General features: G+C 55.8%; 1 protein-coding gene across 1 annotated transcript in view; it reads left to right on the top strand.

Annotated features, from left to right (window-relative positions):
- The first annotated feature begins 851 nt into the window (after positions 1-851).
- Positions 852-15,801, top strand: part of COL18A1 (collagen type XVIII alpha 1 chain) — a 36,536-nt gene continuing 21,586 nt past the window's right edge. Inside the window, exons 1-2 of the mRNA XM_056495803.1 lie at positions 852-953; positions 1,396-1,463. Coding sequence (XP_056351778.1) covers positions 943-953; positions 1,396-1,463 — 79 coding nt within the window. The 5' untranslated portion in view covers positions 852-942. The remainder of the gene's footprint in view (positions 954-1,395; positions 1,464-15,801) is intronic.

Here is a 15,801-nt window from a genome sequence, read left to right as displayed (position 1 = left end):
AGGGTTTGGATTTCAGAAGCTTTTTGCTGCCGCGGGGCATTGAAATGCTGCGGAAGACAAAGCAAGGTGTGGCAGCAGGTTTTGTGGGGATTATCCCGCTGGGATAATCCTGGGGCTGGAGGAAGATAAAAGCTGGGGTATGGGGAGAAGTGAAAGTGGGCAGCAGCCCCAGCTTTAATTTAACCCCTTTCCCGGCACGGCAGGGTGAGGTGCGGGGCACTGCTGCCCTGGCTCTGGCATTGCAGCCCGCAGCCAGAGCTGCCCCGGGAGGGTGTGCAGGACCCTGTCGGACTGGGCTGAGTTCGCGGCACCATGAAGGAAGCAGGACCGTGGAGTTCCCGAGCCCCACGCACACAGTGAGGGCGAGCGAAGGGCCAGGAAAGGAGAAGAGCGGGCGCCATGCTGGGAGCGCCCAGTCCTGCCCCGTGCCCCGGGGCTCGGATAAGTGCCGGGAGAGGGAATGAGCTCAGCTCGCTGATTCACTCCCTCCTTCAAGACCAGACCTGGCCTGCGAGCCGAAGCCCAGGGCTTGGTGGAGCAGGAGGTGCCAGGACAGGTCCTGCGGCCGGTGGGTGCCCTTTGGGGGGTGAGGGTGCTCCCTGGCGCCCCAGGCAAAGGCTGGATGCTCCTCGGGAGGGATGCTCCTCGGGAGGGATGCTCCTCGGGGAGCAGAGCTGTGCCTCTCCCGCTCACCCTTCCTCGAGGAGTGTCCCCGACCCCCTCCCGGCTGCAGGAGACCGACGGCCGTGAGAGCCCCGGTCCCGGGGGCTGGGGGCGGGCTGAGCCCCAGCCCCGGCTCACCCGCCCGGGGCGGGCCGGCCCTGCCGCCCCTCCCCTCCCCTCCCCGCCCCCCGGGCCGCGCTGATCCCGCCGCTCCGAGCCGAGCTGAGCTGAGCCGAGCTGAGCCGAGCCGAGCCGCGCTGCCGGCACCGAGCGGGCGCCATGTGCACGGGGTGAGCGCCGAGGCTGCGGGGGGCACCGGGCACCCGGAGCCGCCGGGAGTGGGGGGCACAGGTAGTGCGGGAAGCACGGACCGCCGTGGAGAGGCGGCGCCGGAGCACCGGGACCCTGCGACAGGACGCGGGAGGGAGCGCCCGGGAGAGAGGACGGGGACCCTGGGGGGCGGGGGGGTCCCAGGTGCACCGGTAGCTTGGGGACACCGGGTAAGGTGGGCACCAGGACCGGGAAGCCGCCGGGTAGGGGGCACGGGTAGCGCGGGAAGCCCGGTGCACCGGGACGCGAGGGCACCGGGGCTGGGGGTACCGGGACCCTGGAGCCGCCGGGGCTGGGGGTCCTCGCTGTGGCCGCGGGAGATCCTCGGGGTGGGGCTGGGGGTCGGGGCCCGCCCCGTGTTCGGCAGAAGGGTGATCTCTCTCTCCCCTTCCCTTCTCGCAGGTGCCCCCCGCCGCGGCTGCTACTCGGGCTCTTTGTCCTGCTGGTCCCCGCCGCTTCTCAGGAGCCGGGTAACGTGCACGGGATGCTGCGGGATGCTTGGCCGGGGGAGGAGGGTCGGTGGGAGGGGGGTGCCTGCTGCTGTGCCCAGGTTCCGTACCTTCTGGGAGGCTCTCAGCAGGAATGGGGTCTGGAATCTCCCCTCGGGCCAAACGCTGCTCCCAGTCGTGATTCCCGAAGCTGGGGGTGATCCCTTCAAAGACCACATCCCTCGTGGCTGCCGAGCCCGGGGGATCCCGTGTGCCTCATCCCATCAGCGGCCAGGGATGCTGGGGAATCCCTACTGCAGTTCCCTGGGAGGAGAGTGGCTGGTCAGGTCCGTGCTGGCTGTGGGACAGGCGGGATGGCGTTGCCCCAGAGTGGCCGCGCTCCGTGCATTAGCGGTTTCCCCACAAATCCTCCCTATGGCTGCACGTCCTTGGAAGTGTTGTGAGCGGTCGGGAGCCCCGAGCGTGTGCCCTGGAGATACAACACCTCCCACACCCTTCTGGGCTTTTCCCTGCCTTCGGGGCTCCCTGTAACATCGCGATTCCCAAGCTGCTGGTGCGCCGGGAGAGGGGAATTCAGTGCTGACTCAGCTCTCCAGCCCTTCTTTCCCCACGAGGCACACTAGCCGGTTCTCCCACTGCCTGTGTTTCTGGTGAACTTTACCTCCCCGACAGGGAAGCTTCCTGCCGGCTGCCAGGCGGGATGAAAGCCCTCCTCCCCTTGCAGCCGGTCTCTGGATGCGTGCCCGGTGCCCGGAGGCGGGAACAACCACGGCTGACACAGGGAGCCCTGACTTGGATCCCAGGAACCCCGACTGCCAAAGCAGCTGAGCTGCAAGTGACAATCCAAAAACCAGGGCAGAGTGGATTTTCTCTGGGGTAGTGGTGGAGCTGTCTTTGGCTTGTGCCAGTGGAGTATGAAGCATCACTTGTGTCTCTCTCTGCTGTCAGAGGCTGGGCACGATGTTTCTGTTAGTGGCATCCCCAGGTACAGGCGAGCTGGAAGGCAGCCGTGAAATCAGTGGATTATTCAGTGGAGCAAGGCTTTGTGTCATCTAGGAACAGCTCTGGCACTGCTCCGTGGGCAGCAGGGTCAGCTGTGGAGGGAAGGAGGCCGGCTGGGGCAGTGGGGATGCCCAGCACTCCCAGAGCAGTCTGGGAACACTGGGAGAAGCTCTCCAAGTGCCTCGGGCTGCATTTATGATGCTGCTTTCCGAGGCGTGGGTGCCTCCCCAGGGACCGCGGGAACAAAGCTCCCCTTGGAGATCTGCAGAGATGGGAACATCGTTCCCATGTGAAATCCTGAATTGGCTATTTTTGGTCCCTGGAGACTGTCCAGTGCAGACAAGCCAAGCTGGAGGGCCAGGAGCTGCTTTAATAGTGGGTACTCAGAGTTACCCGTGCCCTTCCCACCTTCTCTCCATCAGCATCCTTGGGCACTCAGGTCTGGCCAGGACCCTCTGCTGAGCTGCAGGTGCATGCCCCAGCTTTGTTAAGCCACGCTGGGGGTCCCCAGGAGGTTTGCCAGGGCGTGCAGAGGGGATGAGTGCCGGGAGAGGGCAGCCGGCGCCGGTCACCACCGGCAGGGAGGTGCCCGTCTCACCCAGCTGACTTGGCCGCCTCCCAAAGGCAGGCTGCGGATCGGGTTTTAAAGGAATTCAGCGGGTTGGTGTGGGCTTTTTTTCCTCCTTTTCTTTTTTTCTTCCCCCCCCTTCCCTTGGTTCAATGTCCAAGGACTGCAAGGCCTGTTCTGCCAGCCTGCCTTTGTGATGGCTCCTGGGGAATGTTTGCTCCGAAAGTTGTCCTGGCATGGAGATAACCTTTCTGTTTATCTGCCTGCCTTGCAAATTTGGGGGCTTAGCTGCCCCAAGCTGGGCTGGCCTCTTATCATTGAATCTCTCGGATTCCTCAGGAAGGGCACGTAGCCATGAGGAGTAGTGTGGGGATGCTGCCACTGGTCTGGCCGGTGCGGGGGGAATCACAACTAGGGCTGTGAATGACCCCAAGTATGGGCTGGGTCAGACACTGGGGAAATCCCCATTCCCAGGTGGGAAATCCTGTGCCAGGCCCCTGGATAGTGGTGATCAGCTGGCCTGGCCTCCCCAGTCAAGCAATCAGGCATTGGAACAGACTGCCCAGGGAAGTGATGGAATCACCATCTCTGGAAGCGTTTGAAAAATGTGTAGATGTGGTTTCTGGGGACATGGTTTAATGGTGGACCTGGCTATGCTGGGTTAGTGGTTGGATCTGATTATCTTGGATGTTTTTTCCAGCTGTAATGCTTCCATGATTCTGTGATCTTCCGTCACACTGAATTTCCGTGCATCAGTTTGGGGCTGGGCAGGAGCCCAAAAGCAGCCCCAGCTCTCTGCTGTGCTGCTGCTGAGGGTGCAGGCAGCACCTGGGAATGCAACTGGCCTCCTCCCACTGTTATGGACAGCAGGTGCTGGAGCTGCAGGTGGAGAGGCTCATTCCTGATAATTTCCATCCCCAGTGGGCCGTGGGTTATGCTAGCTGGGATTCCTCAAGCACGTGGTGCTGTGCAAAGCAATTTACAGCCTGTGACACAACTGCTCTGGCGTCAGCACCTGGGGGGGTTTGACAAGGGGATCAGAGCTTTCCTAGTATTATTTTAGGAATTTCTTCAAAAGACATGTGGGAATTGGCAGTGTGCAGCACCCAGCATCATGGGTTTGGCTTGGGCAGGGCTGGCACCTCTCAGCTCTGACAGTGTCGTTTGACTGCCAAGGTTCCCAGCAGGGGCTGGAGGAACTGGGGAGGATGCTGTGTTCCAGAAGCTCCTCAGGCTCCTCACCTCCTTATCAGCTCACAGGACTGCTGTTTGCAAAACCTTATCTGTGGTGTGGGAGCTGCTGCTGGGGAGAGGGAGCTGCCACGGGCTGCCGGCAGCTGGAAGGAGCTGCGGCTGCGGGCATATCCCTGCAGCACCCTGGGCTCCTGGTCCATCACCCCTGCAGGTGGATCCCATCCCTCCTGCCTGTCCCAAGCAGATAGTGGCAGGGATGAAGTGGCTGTGCTTGGATGGTGCTTTGGGGCTGTAAATTAGGTTTAGAAAGAGACTGAGTATTATTCCTGCAGAGTGGCTGTGCTCCCTCGCCAGAGTTGCTTTCATTGAAGCAAACAACCTTTTCAAGCCCTAATCCTAATTTTTCCATGACTTCTCCAGCTCTGTAAGTGAACTTGGTGCATCCACAGCATCCATTCTCCCAGAGTTCTTGCCTTGATTTTAGGTTTCCATGCAGTGTCTGCTGGCCCAGCATGGCCATGAGTGCCTGGGAGCTCCCTCCCCACTGCTGCGTGTCTCTGGAGGGATGGGGAGCTGGGCTGCTCTTCCCTGTGGCCACTGGAAAACCCTGCCCATACACTCCCATATTCTGGAGAAGCAGGCTCTTTTTGCTCTGAAGAGCAGCCTCTCAGTGACACTGCTCCCTATTTATTTTGGCCTGCAGCTGGACTAACCTCTCCTTCCAGTGTTTATGGCGACAAAACTTGGGTGCTGTTAAATAGCAAATCCGAGCCCTTGGAGAAAACATTTTGCAATCCTGGTTCAAGCGTCATCGTCTGGCTTAAAAAATCCCTGAGCAGAAAAAACTATGCTGCTGGGAAACTGGCTTTGCTCTTGGGGGGGTGTTGCCACTTCTTTATAAGGAGGGAAGAGTATGTGGAGTGTGGTGTGAGGACTAATCCAAGGCTGCATCCTCTGATAAAAAAGAGGAGAGGGACTTCTCACTTGAGCCTGGAGTGACAGGACAAGGGTAAATGGCTTCACACTGATAGAGGGGAAGGCTGGGTGGGATATTGGGAAGGAATTCTTCCCAGGCCCAGAGAAACTGTGGCTGCCCCTGGAACCCTGGAACTGTTCAAGGCCAGGCTGGACATTGGGGCTTGGAGCACTCTGGGAGAATGAAAGGTGTCCCTGCCCATGGCAGGGGATGGAACAAGGCGAGGTTTGGTGTCCCTTCCAACCCACCCCATGTTCTGTGACGGGGACATCACGTGTCTCCTGCACCACTCTGGCCTGTTGTGACTGTTAGAGATGATACTCTAAGCCCTGGAATAACAATCCCAGCAACTACGCTGTCTTTTTTCCCCAAACTCTTGATAGTTTACCAAGAAAAGAATTAATTCTGGCATTTCAGTAGAGAGTTCAAAGTGCTGAAGGAGACATCTGGGATTAAGTATTGATGTATATCAGCAGCCCAGAGGTATAGGATTAATAAAACATTCTAACGATTCTTCTGGTGTATCTGATGACATTTGGGAAAGCAGTGGAGAGGAATCCTTTCCAGGAGCATGCTGCATCTCTCTCACTGAGTGTGCAGCTTGGAGGCAGTGTCTTAGATGTTAGGAAGAAATTCTTCCCTCTGAAGGTGTCATGGCACTGGTACAGGTTGATGAGAGAAACTGTGGCTGTCCCTGGATCCCTGGAAGTGTCCAAGGCTGGGTTGGAGGGGGCTAGGAGCACCCTGGGACAATACAAGGTGTCCCTGCCCATGGCAGGGGGTGGGACTGGATGAGTTTTAAGGTCCCTTCCCATCCAAACCACTCAGTGAGGTTCCATGGTGGAACCTCACCCCCCACCCCAGTTTCCTCCCTGCTAGCTGTGGGGGTGCTCTCCCTGGCTCTCCTGCCTCCAGCCACATCCCTCATCCTTTGGGTTAGCCCTCGGGAGGGTGTGCCCTGTCCTGCTGGTGGGTGGGAGGTGGTGCAATGATTTCAGCTGGTGCTAAGTCCCCTTAAATCCTGGGGTCTGGGAACTAGTCCCTGACTCTGTGGACAGAGGAAGGGACATGGTAGCAGCGTGTTCAGCTTTTAGTGTAAAGCTTGGTTAGCCTGGGGAGCTCCTTGGCAAAGATACCATTGAAGAACAAAGAGCTAAGTAGGGTTAGAAAATGGTTTGGAAATTTACAGCTAACAGGGTATTGCCTTAATATGGATCTGGAGCTGCTGGGAGAGACATCGAGAGAGAGCTGGAGCAGACTTGAGGGCAAATAACCTCCACACCCCCGAGGCATGAGTGTGGTTAATCAGCCCTTTGGGGGTGAAGGGGTGGTTCCCACCGACCAAAGGTGGGTGGCTTTGACCTCCTAAGAGTGCTGGGACTCCTGGGGCTGGGGCTGCTCCAGGGTCAAGGCTCTGGGGGCTTGCTGTGCTCCTGGCTCTGACCAGCAGCAGCAGCCCTGGCACTGGGGCTTTCTCAGCAAGCAACATCTGGTCCGGAACATCCCGTGTCTTAAAAAGGTTGCTTTTGTGGAATTTTTATTGCTTTTTTTTGGCATCGCTTCCCAGCCCTTTTCTAAGATGGAAATTGGTCATTAGTGGATTTTATTGTAGTTTTATTTTATTCCCAAGCTCAGTCTGCTGGTTTCCTCCTCCCCTGGGGATTGCAAGATCTGGCTGTTCCTCTGACCCTGTCCCCAGGCTGTGGGAGGCTGCTCAAACAGCCCAGGGTGGGAATAGGAGCTGGGGCACCTGGAACCCAGCATCACCATCTCCATGCTCTTCCCACTGTCACCACGGGCATAAATCTCCAACAGCCCAATGGTCCTTGAAGCTATCCCTGAGTTTATAAATTAGCCACTTGCCTTCCCTCTGGGAAACACGGTAATCAAACCAATTTATTCTTTTCCACTCTCCTTGTTAGTCTGTAACTTAATTGAATTGGAGATCGTTGACTTTTGAATAAATAGCAACTTTTTGATATCCCCCAGATAAGCTGGTGGTGCTCACTTGTGATGTGGTGGGAAGGCATCTGTACAACTTAGTTCTTCCCTTGGGGGCCTAAAATGCTTTCCAGAGGGGCCAGGAGCCTTATCCTGGGGACCCAGGACATGTGGGTGACACGGTGTCTCCCCAGCTGGGTGCCCTGTCATGCTGAGAGCTGGGGCTCAGGGGGGCACTGATGGGTGGGAGTGGGTGGAGTAGAAACCTGCAGTGATTTCAGGTGGCACCAAGTCCCCTCGGATACCAGGGGGGTGAGAGAAAATCCCAGCCCCTGGCACTGTGGGTGAAGGGAGGTGTGTGGCAGCAGCACACCTGTGATTTTTGGCTTTTACTGTAGATTATATTTGAATGGTTTGGCTTGGAAGGGACCTCAAAGCCCATTTCATTGGTGTCTGCAGGGACACCTTCCACCATCCCAGATAACTCAGGCTTCAGGACCTGGTTAACCAGTTGCTACTTCTGCAGCTGCTCTGGGCACATCCTTTTGGTGTGGAGATGGTGAGGTCAGGCCATGAAGGTGGAGGGTGTGTGGGGATCCTGGCATCCCCCATGCCTGTGTGTGGTACCCAGTACTGGGCTGGGCTCTTGGTCACAGTCTAATCCCACCAGGATTTTCCCAGTGTGGGGCTGGATGGAGACATCAGACACTTCCTTCTTAGCTGGAGGGTGGTGGGCCTGGCTCCCTCTGGGTGCCAGGGGGATGAGAATCCTCATGGCATCCTTCAGGGCCAGGCTGCCAGCCCGACCCCAGCCAGCCCCTGGCTGATGCTGACACTGATGGTTCCTGTCCCACCTTCTCCTTGAGCTCAGCCGAAAGAGTTAAGGAAGCCACTGGAGAGGGGCCCCAAGAGGCAACTGCTGGAGGTAATAATCTTCCTTCGGCTCTTTTTTCCTTTCCCCTGCTAATTGCGGAGTTGACATCGTCCCCTCTCTTGAAAGGCTCTTTTGTCAGCCGAGTTGCTGGGCAGAGCCCGGGCTTGGCAGCAGGTTGCAAGCCCCGGGCCGTCTCCTGCACATCCCTCTCCGGCGGCAGGTCGTGAAATGACTCTTTCAGCGACAGCGATGTCCCTCCCTCCTTGGCTCCCATCTGAAACAAAATCAAACACCTAAACAGCAACAAAATCCCTCCTTTTAGCCAGCGGGGCCTGATTTTCGGCCGGTTACACCTCGGCCGCGGAGGGAAAGGTCAGCCCGTCTAGACTCTAATCCGACAAGTGTTGTATTTCTTCGCCCGCGGGTGTCCTAGCAACGGGATTAGGGCGGCCACGGGCGGGATCCCGCTCCCTGCCAGGCTGCTGCTCCAGATGTGCGGCTCCGCAGAGCCGGGCAGCCCCACAGCTGGGCTGGGCTCAGCCCTGCTCCCCGCGCTGCCCCGCGCTCTGCCAGCGGCGCCGGGGATTGCGGGGGCTGCTGCTGGAACAGGCTCGTGGATGTTTGATCCTGGGCCGTGGGGAAGCACTTCTGCCCCAAGAGGGACACCAGGCCTGCTTTGGGCACCGTTCTGGAGTGGGATGCTCCATGCCTAGGGGACAGGACACAGGGACAGCCTGTGTCGCTGTAAATCTCACTCTCACTGTGGAAATGGGTCTCTCCCAGTGCAGCTCCTGGTCCAAATGCTCTGATCTCCCTCCCAGAACATCCCTTGCCTCCCAGTGCTCTGGTCTCCCACCATATCCCCAGTATCCCAGCACCTGGGTCTCTCCCTCTGTTCCAGCTGTGCAGGGGTGGCTGTTAACCCTTGACATCCCTCTGGCCTCGGGGTCAGCCTCAGTGGCAGCAACACCGGTAGAAATGTGTCTGTTTGGGTCGGGAGCAAAAATATTTCCTGTTTCCTTCATTCAGCTGTTTAATCTTTTTATCTTGCTGCTGCTCAGTCACCTGATGGCCCCAGCTGGCCTCCAGGTGTGACTGGTGGAGCCTCCCTGCCCACGTGCAGCTGGTGCCAGAGCTCAGCACCCAAACATCCCAGCGGGTGCCGCGCATCCGGAGCCCCCCGCATCCGTGGCACAGCTGCCTGATAACATTGTCCCATTTCAATCTTTTTTCAGCCTTTCCTCTGCTTTCCCAGCGGCCCCTTTCCGGGCTTTCTCCTGCCTTCTTTCCTTGTGGAGTGGCCAGCCAGGGTTTCTCCACAAGCCGTGCAAGCCTTGCTATTCCCCCCATGCCGCTGAGCTCCGGTGTCCCCAAGCACGGGCTGCAAAGGAGCCAGAAGGGGTTTGAAGAGCACAGCGTGGGTTTAATCCTTGCTACTGCCATGGAGAGGAGCTGGGAGCTGGCTCCCAGGGCAGCCCCAGGAGCTCCTGCAAGCTCCAGCATCCCCCAAAGCAGGGTGCTGGCCGTGGGGCAGGGCTCTCTCTGAGCTGCTGGAGCCTCAGCGCTCCGGCTCCCCACCCTGCAAGCGGCTACACGCTTTAATGAGGAGCTGGCAGGGCTGCAGCCTGTGAGAAGGGGGGGCTCATTCCCCCAAATCCCAGCTGGGTGCTCTGGGGACGGGCTGCAGCTTGCCCAGAGTCCCGGAGCCTAGCTCCTGCCTACATGGGATTTTTGTTTTCCCCTGCAGCTGGAGCGGGTTAAGTGGGGTTTTAGAAGCGTTTTCTTTTCTCCTGGGTGCTTAAAACAACAATAAATAAAATCCCAGCCTGGCGAGTGACACTGCTGCTGCTGCAAGGAAGGGAAGATGTTGCTCTGCTGATTTATGGGGATTGTTTTTTTAAAGCTTTACAGGTCACTGCTAGTATTTGTGGAATTGGCTTTGCTGCAGGAAAAACTGGTTTCCAGCATTCCCATTAGGAAGAAACTTCTGTGATCATGTAATTAAGATGCAGAAGAAAATAATTTTAAGAAAGCTACTACCTATGTAAAGCATGATATAAGTAGATGGCAGAGGAGCTGGTGCTCGTAGCTGGGTCCTTTGGAGGCTGTGGGTGTCCTCTGCCTTGTCCTGATCTTGGTTGCTGCTTGCAGCCTGTGGCAGGAAAAAAAAAGGGTTTTTTTGCACTTTTTCTGGGCTTTCTGGCTCCTGCACCAGCCTGCAAAAGCAGAAAAAAAAAATCTGCAGTTTGACCATGGGAATGTTTTAATCCATCTTAAGGCAGTTTCCAGAGTTTTTTATCACCTTATCTGAGCTAGGGCTGGCACCAGGATGAACTCCTGTTAGGCAGGGAATGTTGGGACTGTGACTCCTGCATCCCATAAATGAAAAATTATGGGTGTGACTCATCCCCATACTCTTGCACTAGGACAGCCTGCAGGGTCTCATCATGGGGGTCCCAGTTCCTCAGAAATTTTAAGCAGGGAAGGGAAACTATGCTTCCATAGGATTATTTTGGGGGTTTGTTTTTTGGGTGGTTTTTGTGTCTTTTTTTTTTGGTGTTTTTTTGGGATTTTTTTTTTTTTTTTTTTTTTGGTGGGGGGGGGTGGTTTGGCTTGGCATTGGTTTTTTTTTTTTGTTTTGTTTTTTTTTTTTTTTTTTGTTTCCAGAAAGGATTCACTTCTTAGACTTGAATAATTGGGAGGTGAACATTTTTCATATGGGATGGCAGTGGGGGATTTCTGAGGCATCTTGAACCCAAAGTGTGGCCATCAGGAACAAAAACATCCCAAATCCCAGAATCCCATGTTTGGGTTGGTAGGGACCTTAAAGCTCATCCCATCCTTTCCACTGTCCCAGGCTGCTCCAAGCCCCAGTGTCCAGCCTGGCCTGGGACACTGCCAGGGATCCAGGGGCAGCCACAGCTGCTCTGGGCACCCTGTGCCAGGGCCTGCCCACCCTCACAGGGAACAATTCCTTCCCAATATCCCATCCATCCCTGCCCTCTGGCAGTGGAAGCCATTCCCTGTGTCCTGTCCCTCCATCCCTTGTCCCCAGTCCCTCTCCAGATCTCCTGGAGCCCCTTTAGGCTCTGGAAGGGGCTCTGAGGTGTCCTTCTGTGACAGTGCTCAAACCTGGGCATGGTCCTGTGCACCCAGCTGTAGGTGAACCTGCTTCAGCAGGGCTTGAATTTGCCCTTCTCCAGAGCCCCAGTGCTCCGGGACCCTGGGAATGACGTTCCCATCCCCTGCAAGGCTGCCCAGCCTCCCCAGCCCGCCCCCCCTTTGAACCCTCTGGTATGTGAATTTTTGCTGGTGTCAGAGGGTCGGCGGCTGCAAAATCCCTCCCGGTTAAGGGGTGGGAATACCAGAGTGTGCAGCTTGGGATAATTACTAGTTGTCAGCAAAACAATAGTGGCATTGTAGGGCAGGAGCAAAGGGAAAGGGCCCCTGTCTTGAGTGTAATGTTGCTTTTCTATTTAGGTTGCCATAGTCTTTGCTGAGAAATGGCCCTATTCTCTCTAATCCTCCCCTTCAGGCATGCCTGCTGGGCTTTTTTGTGTGGTTTGGGTTTTTTTTTTAACCCCTTATCATCCCAGGAAACAGCTTGTGGGTACCCATCTCAGTGGCGCTGTGCTGCAGGGATGCCCTTGGCCCGTGGCATTGTGCCCGTGGGCTGGGCAGCTTTGCTTTGGGATGCTGAAGCCTGGGATGGTGCCCAGCTGTGGCATCATCCCTGCACTCAGGAGGAGGAAAAACTGATCTGGAATCTCCATCTTTGTGCAAGCAGGAACACAATTTACACTCCTCCTTGTTCTTGGCACCTGTCCTGTTACAGGTGGTGAACTTCAGTGCATTAAAGCTGTTTACTGACTTTGTGTTTTGCTTTAAAACCAAGTGACTTGCAGAAAAAAGGACTAATTGGTCAAATTCTGGCTCTGGTTGTTGCTTGGAAAGGGATGATATGTGTTTTGACCCCATCCATCTCCTGGCTTTCCCCAGCACTTGCATGGAGCAGCAAAGGATCGCCCACCTGTTTGGCCCCTTTATTATCCATCTCCAAGGCTGTCTGGACTTCCTCAAAGGACCTAAGTTTTCCTGCTTAAATACTTGTGGAAACATAGCAGGGAGAAGGGCATTTCAGCCTTGGCTGACGTCAGGTTGTCATCGCTCAGCTTGGTTTCAAGGCGTTCGGTTGATTGATTTCTCACGGTGGTGTTGGGACGTGTGCAGCCGGGGGGGCTCAAGGCCTGGGTGACGCTTTGCCTGTTCCAGTGGCCTCTCATCCAGGCTGTTCATGACCCCAAAGGGCCTGCCAGGCACCTCTCCCCATCATGTCCCCAATTCGGGGGCCCAAAAGGTCCAGAGTGGAGCATGGTGCCCCACAGACAGCCCGGAGTGGGGTGCAGTGGGGTGCAGTGGGATGCAGTGGGATGCAGTGGGATGCAGTGGGACATGACAACAAAGCACCATGGCCAAGGCTGGCTGGTGCAGAGGAAGCTTTGGAAGGAGCCAAAACTTTGGAAATGCTGCCAGTATCAGCGGCACAGGCGAACTATTGTCTGAGGAGTGCAAAGAGGTGGAAGGACCACGGAGCAGACACGGAGTCTTATTACGAGCACAGCCGGGGGCTTCCAAGCCAAACAAAGTCCCCTGCGCTGCAGGAGGGCAGTGCTGACAAGAGCCAGGCTGGCTGGATGAGCTGGAGATTGCAGCTGAAACCCCAAAACAAACCCCCCTCCCGGATCCCCCTTTTCCTGTCCGTTCCCTAAGAAAATAGCGTTCCTCACCACCTGGCCCTGCAGCAAGCGTGTGAGCTTGGATTCTGTTTGCTGCACGCTGTGCTGAGGATGAGCTTAATGACCTGCCAGGTGGTTTCCTCCCTGAAAATCCATGGCAAGGCTCTGTAGAGCATCCATGAGCTGTGGTGGTTGCCTCCTGAAGCAGCACAGACCAGCTGGCACTCAGCATTCCTGGCTGAGGGGTGAAGGATGGATGCTGTTCCACGGGACAGAGGCTGGGACACTCTGTTGTAGCTTCAGGTATGACATCGCTTGGTAGCTCTTCTGTATTTTGTTTGGTGAATTGAAGTTTTTAACCTGTGTTGGTATTTTCTTAGCTTCTGAAGTCCTGGAAAACAGCTGGGAATAGGTAACTCCCATTTTTTTTGTTGTGTAGGCTTCAAAGTTGGTGCTGGTTTACCTGCTGATAGTGCTTTGTTGCTCTGTCTCATTGGAGGGTTAAAATCCTGGCATGGTTGAGGGGCACCGTTGGCTTAGAAAGTTTGTTTGAGCTCTGGGGACATGTACCCCACCTGAGTGCCTTGTCCTCCTCTGATTTTTGAGTTGGGATGTCATCAAGTTGGATCATAAACCCTCCATCCCATCCTTCATCTCCCCTCATCCTGCTACACAGCATCTGTCCACAGTGCTAACCAGGGTGCCAGGCACCTTGATCTCCTGTATCCCTGGGGAAAGAAGTGCCTGGGAATGGGAATGCACTTCCTCCCTGTCCCTCAGAGAGACAGCAACCAACCTTCCTCCACCAACTGCCTGTCCCGAGGGTGGTCGTGGTGCTGCTGGAGCCCCTCAGCTTCACGCTGAGGCAGGAATGCCAGGAACTCAGTTGAAATCTGGGGCTCCCCAGCTGAGCCAGAACCCTGGTGGGAGGTGAGGAGCGGAGTCTTCCCCTGTCCAGGGAGCAATTAATCCGCAAGGTGATTTATTAACTTGGAGGAGGATGATCCAGGGGGTCGCATTCCTTCCCTCACCTTGCCTTCCTTGCCTTATCTTCAGGCTGTCTTGGCACCAGAGGGAGGTGAGTGATTGGAAGCAGAGACATGGCCCCAGTGGATGCAGGGTGAGGGGGGACTGGGGGCTATAGCTCACCCCAATGTCACCGTGTGTTTTATACACCTCCCTTGTGTTTGGCTGTGACCAAATATTGATGGTCCCTCTCCACCATCCATTCTTCCCTGGAAACTTCATGGCATGCCCAAAGTCACTCCAGCCCCAATTCTCTGCTGCCTTGTCCGTGTGGATGGGGCAGAGTGGGACACCAGCACCTCTTGGCTCTGCCTTGTCCAGCCCTGCTCATTTCAGGAGCAGTTCCTGAGTTCAGGAGCAGGAGGAGGATGCAGGTAATGTCAGGGGTCTGGGCACGGCCATCCTTCTCCCCTCCCGGGGCTCTGTGATGGCTCCCCCAGGCAGTAGTGACATTTTCACAGTTTATCTTATCGAGGAATTTGCCGGGAGAATGTTTCTGGCTCTCGTGAGTAAATGTTTAGGAACGCTGCGGTCCGGGTCCCGGGGCTCTGTGATGTTGCACAGCCAGAGGCGGGGGGAAACACTGGCAGAGCCTGGCAGAGTGGCACCTGTGTCATTTCTGGGGCTATGCTGGCTGCTGTCACTCCTGCCAGTTTGGCTCCTCTGCAACCTTGTCTCCTGCCTCCCCATCTCCCTGGCTGAGTGCCCACCATGGGCTGGGTGCCGCTGCCTCTCCAGGGACTGTCTCGGCAGGGGACGTCAGCAGTTTGGGATGTGGAAACATCCTCAGCCTGCATCCCCAGGAGGGCCTTTCAGCTGCTGTTTGGGGCTTTTAGATGGGAAATGGATTAGAATCCCAAATGTCAGTAGGATTTATAGATACCATCTGCTGCTGACCCTGAATTTTCAGTCCCTGAATTTTTCTGCTCAGTCCAAGAGCGCTCCTGCCTCTGGCTTTCTGGCTGTGCTGCTGTCAGGGTTCCTTTTCCTTTTCCTTTTCCTTTTCCTTTTCCTTTTCCTTTTCCTTTTCCTTTTCCTTTTCCTTTTCCTTTTCCTTTTCCTTTTCCTTTTCCTTTTCCTTTTCCTTTTCCTTTTCCTTTTCCTTTTCCTTTTCCTTTCCCTTTTCCTTTCCCTGCCCTGCCCTGCCTTGCCTTGCCTTGCCTCCCTTCCCAAAACTTCCCTTCCCTTCCTAAAACTTCTCTTCCCAAAACTTGCCTTCCCCTGGTTCCAGGGGGGCTGTACCCACCCTTGCTCCCTTCCAGTCCCTGTCTGGAGCTCTGTGATCTCAGGGCTGGGTCCAGCAAAGCGGGATCTCCTGCACTCTGCTCAGCCCGAGGCTCCCTCTGCTGTCCGTCCATCCATCCATCTATCCATCCCTCTGTCTGTCCGTCCCTCTGCCCAGCACTTGCCGGGGAATCCTTGGGCTGTGCAGGAGGAATTGCTGAGCTGGGCTGGGGCAAGGCTCCCTGTCCTCTCCCAAAATCCTGCAGGGAGAGCAACCCCAGAGAGAAACGTCAGTGTGCTTTGACCATGGGTGAAAGGCTGCAGGTCTGAATGACAGGCTCTTTTTTCCCCCCTGCATTTTTATCTGTTTTTCCCTCTTTTTTTCCCTTTTTTTCAGTTCCCTTTCTTCACCTCCTTTTTTCCTCTCTTTTTGTCTTTTTGCTTCCATCTCTTTTCCCCTTTCTGTTCCCCTCCCCTTCCCCCCTCTTACCTTGTCCCCCTTTCTTTTCCTCCTTCTCTTCCCCTCTTCTCTTTTTCCCTCTTTTCTCTGTTCTTTTCTTCCTTTTCCCCCTTCTCTTTTCCCCTCTGTTTTGTCTTCTCCCCTCTCTTTTTCTATCCTTCTCTCTCCTTTCCTACTCTCATTTTCCACTTCTTCCACTTTTCCCCACACTTTCCTCCACTTCCCACTCTTTCCTTGACTTCCCCAATCTTTTTTTTTTTCTCCTTTTCCTCTTTCTCTCCTCTCATTTTCCCCTTCTCTTCTTCTTGCTCTCTTTCCCCCCCACCCTCTTCCCCCAATCTCTTTTCTTCCCACCTCC

Source organism: Oenanthe melanoleuca, chromosome 7 (genome assembly GCF_029582105.1).
Source record: "Oenanthe melanoleuca isolate GR-GAL-2019-014 chromosome 7, OMel1.0, whole genome shotgun sequence".
NCBI lineage: Eukaryota > Metazoa > Chordata > Aves > Passeriformes > Muscicapidae > Oenanthe > Oenanthe melanoleuca.
This window is presented reverse-complemented; position numbering and strand designations above follow the sequence as displayed.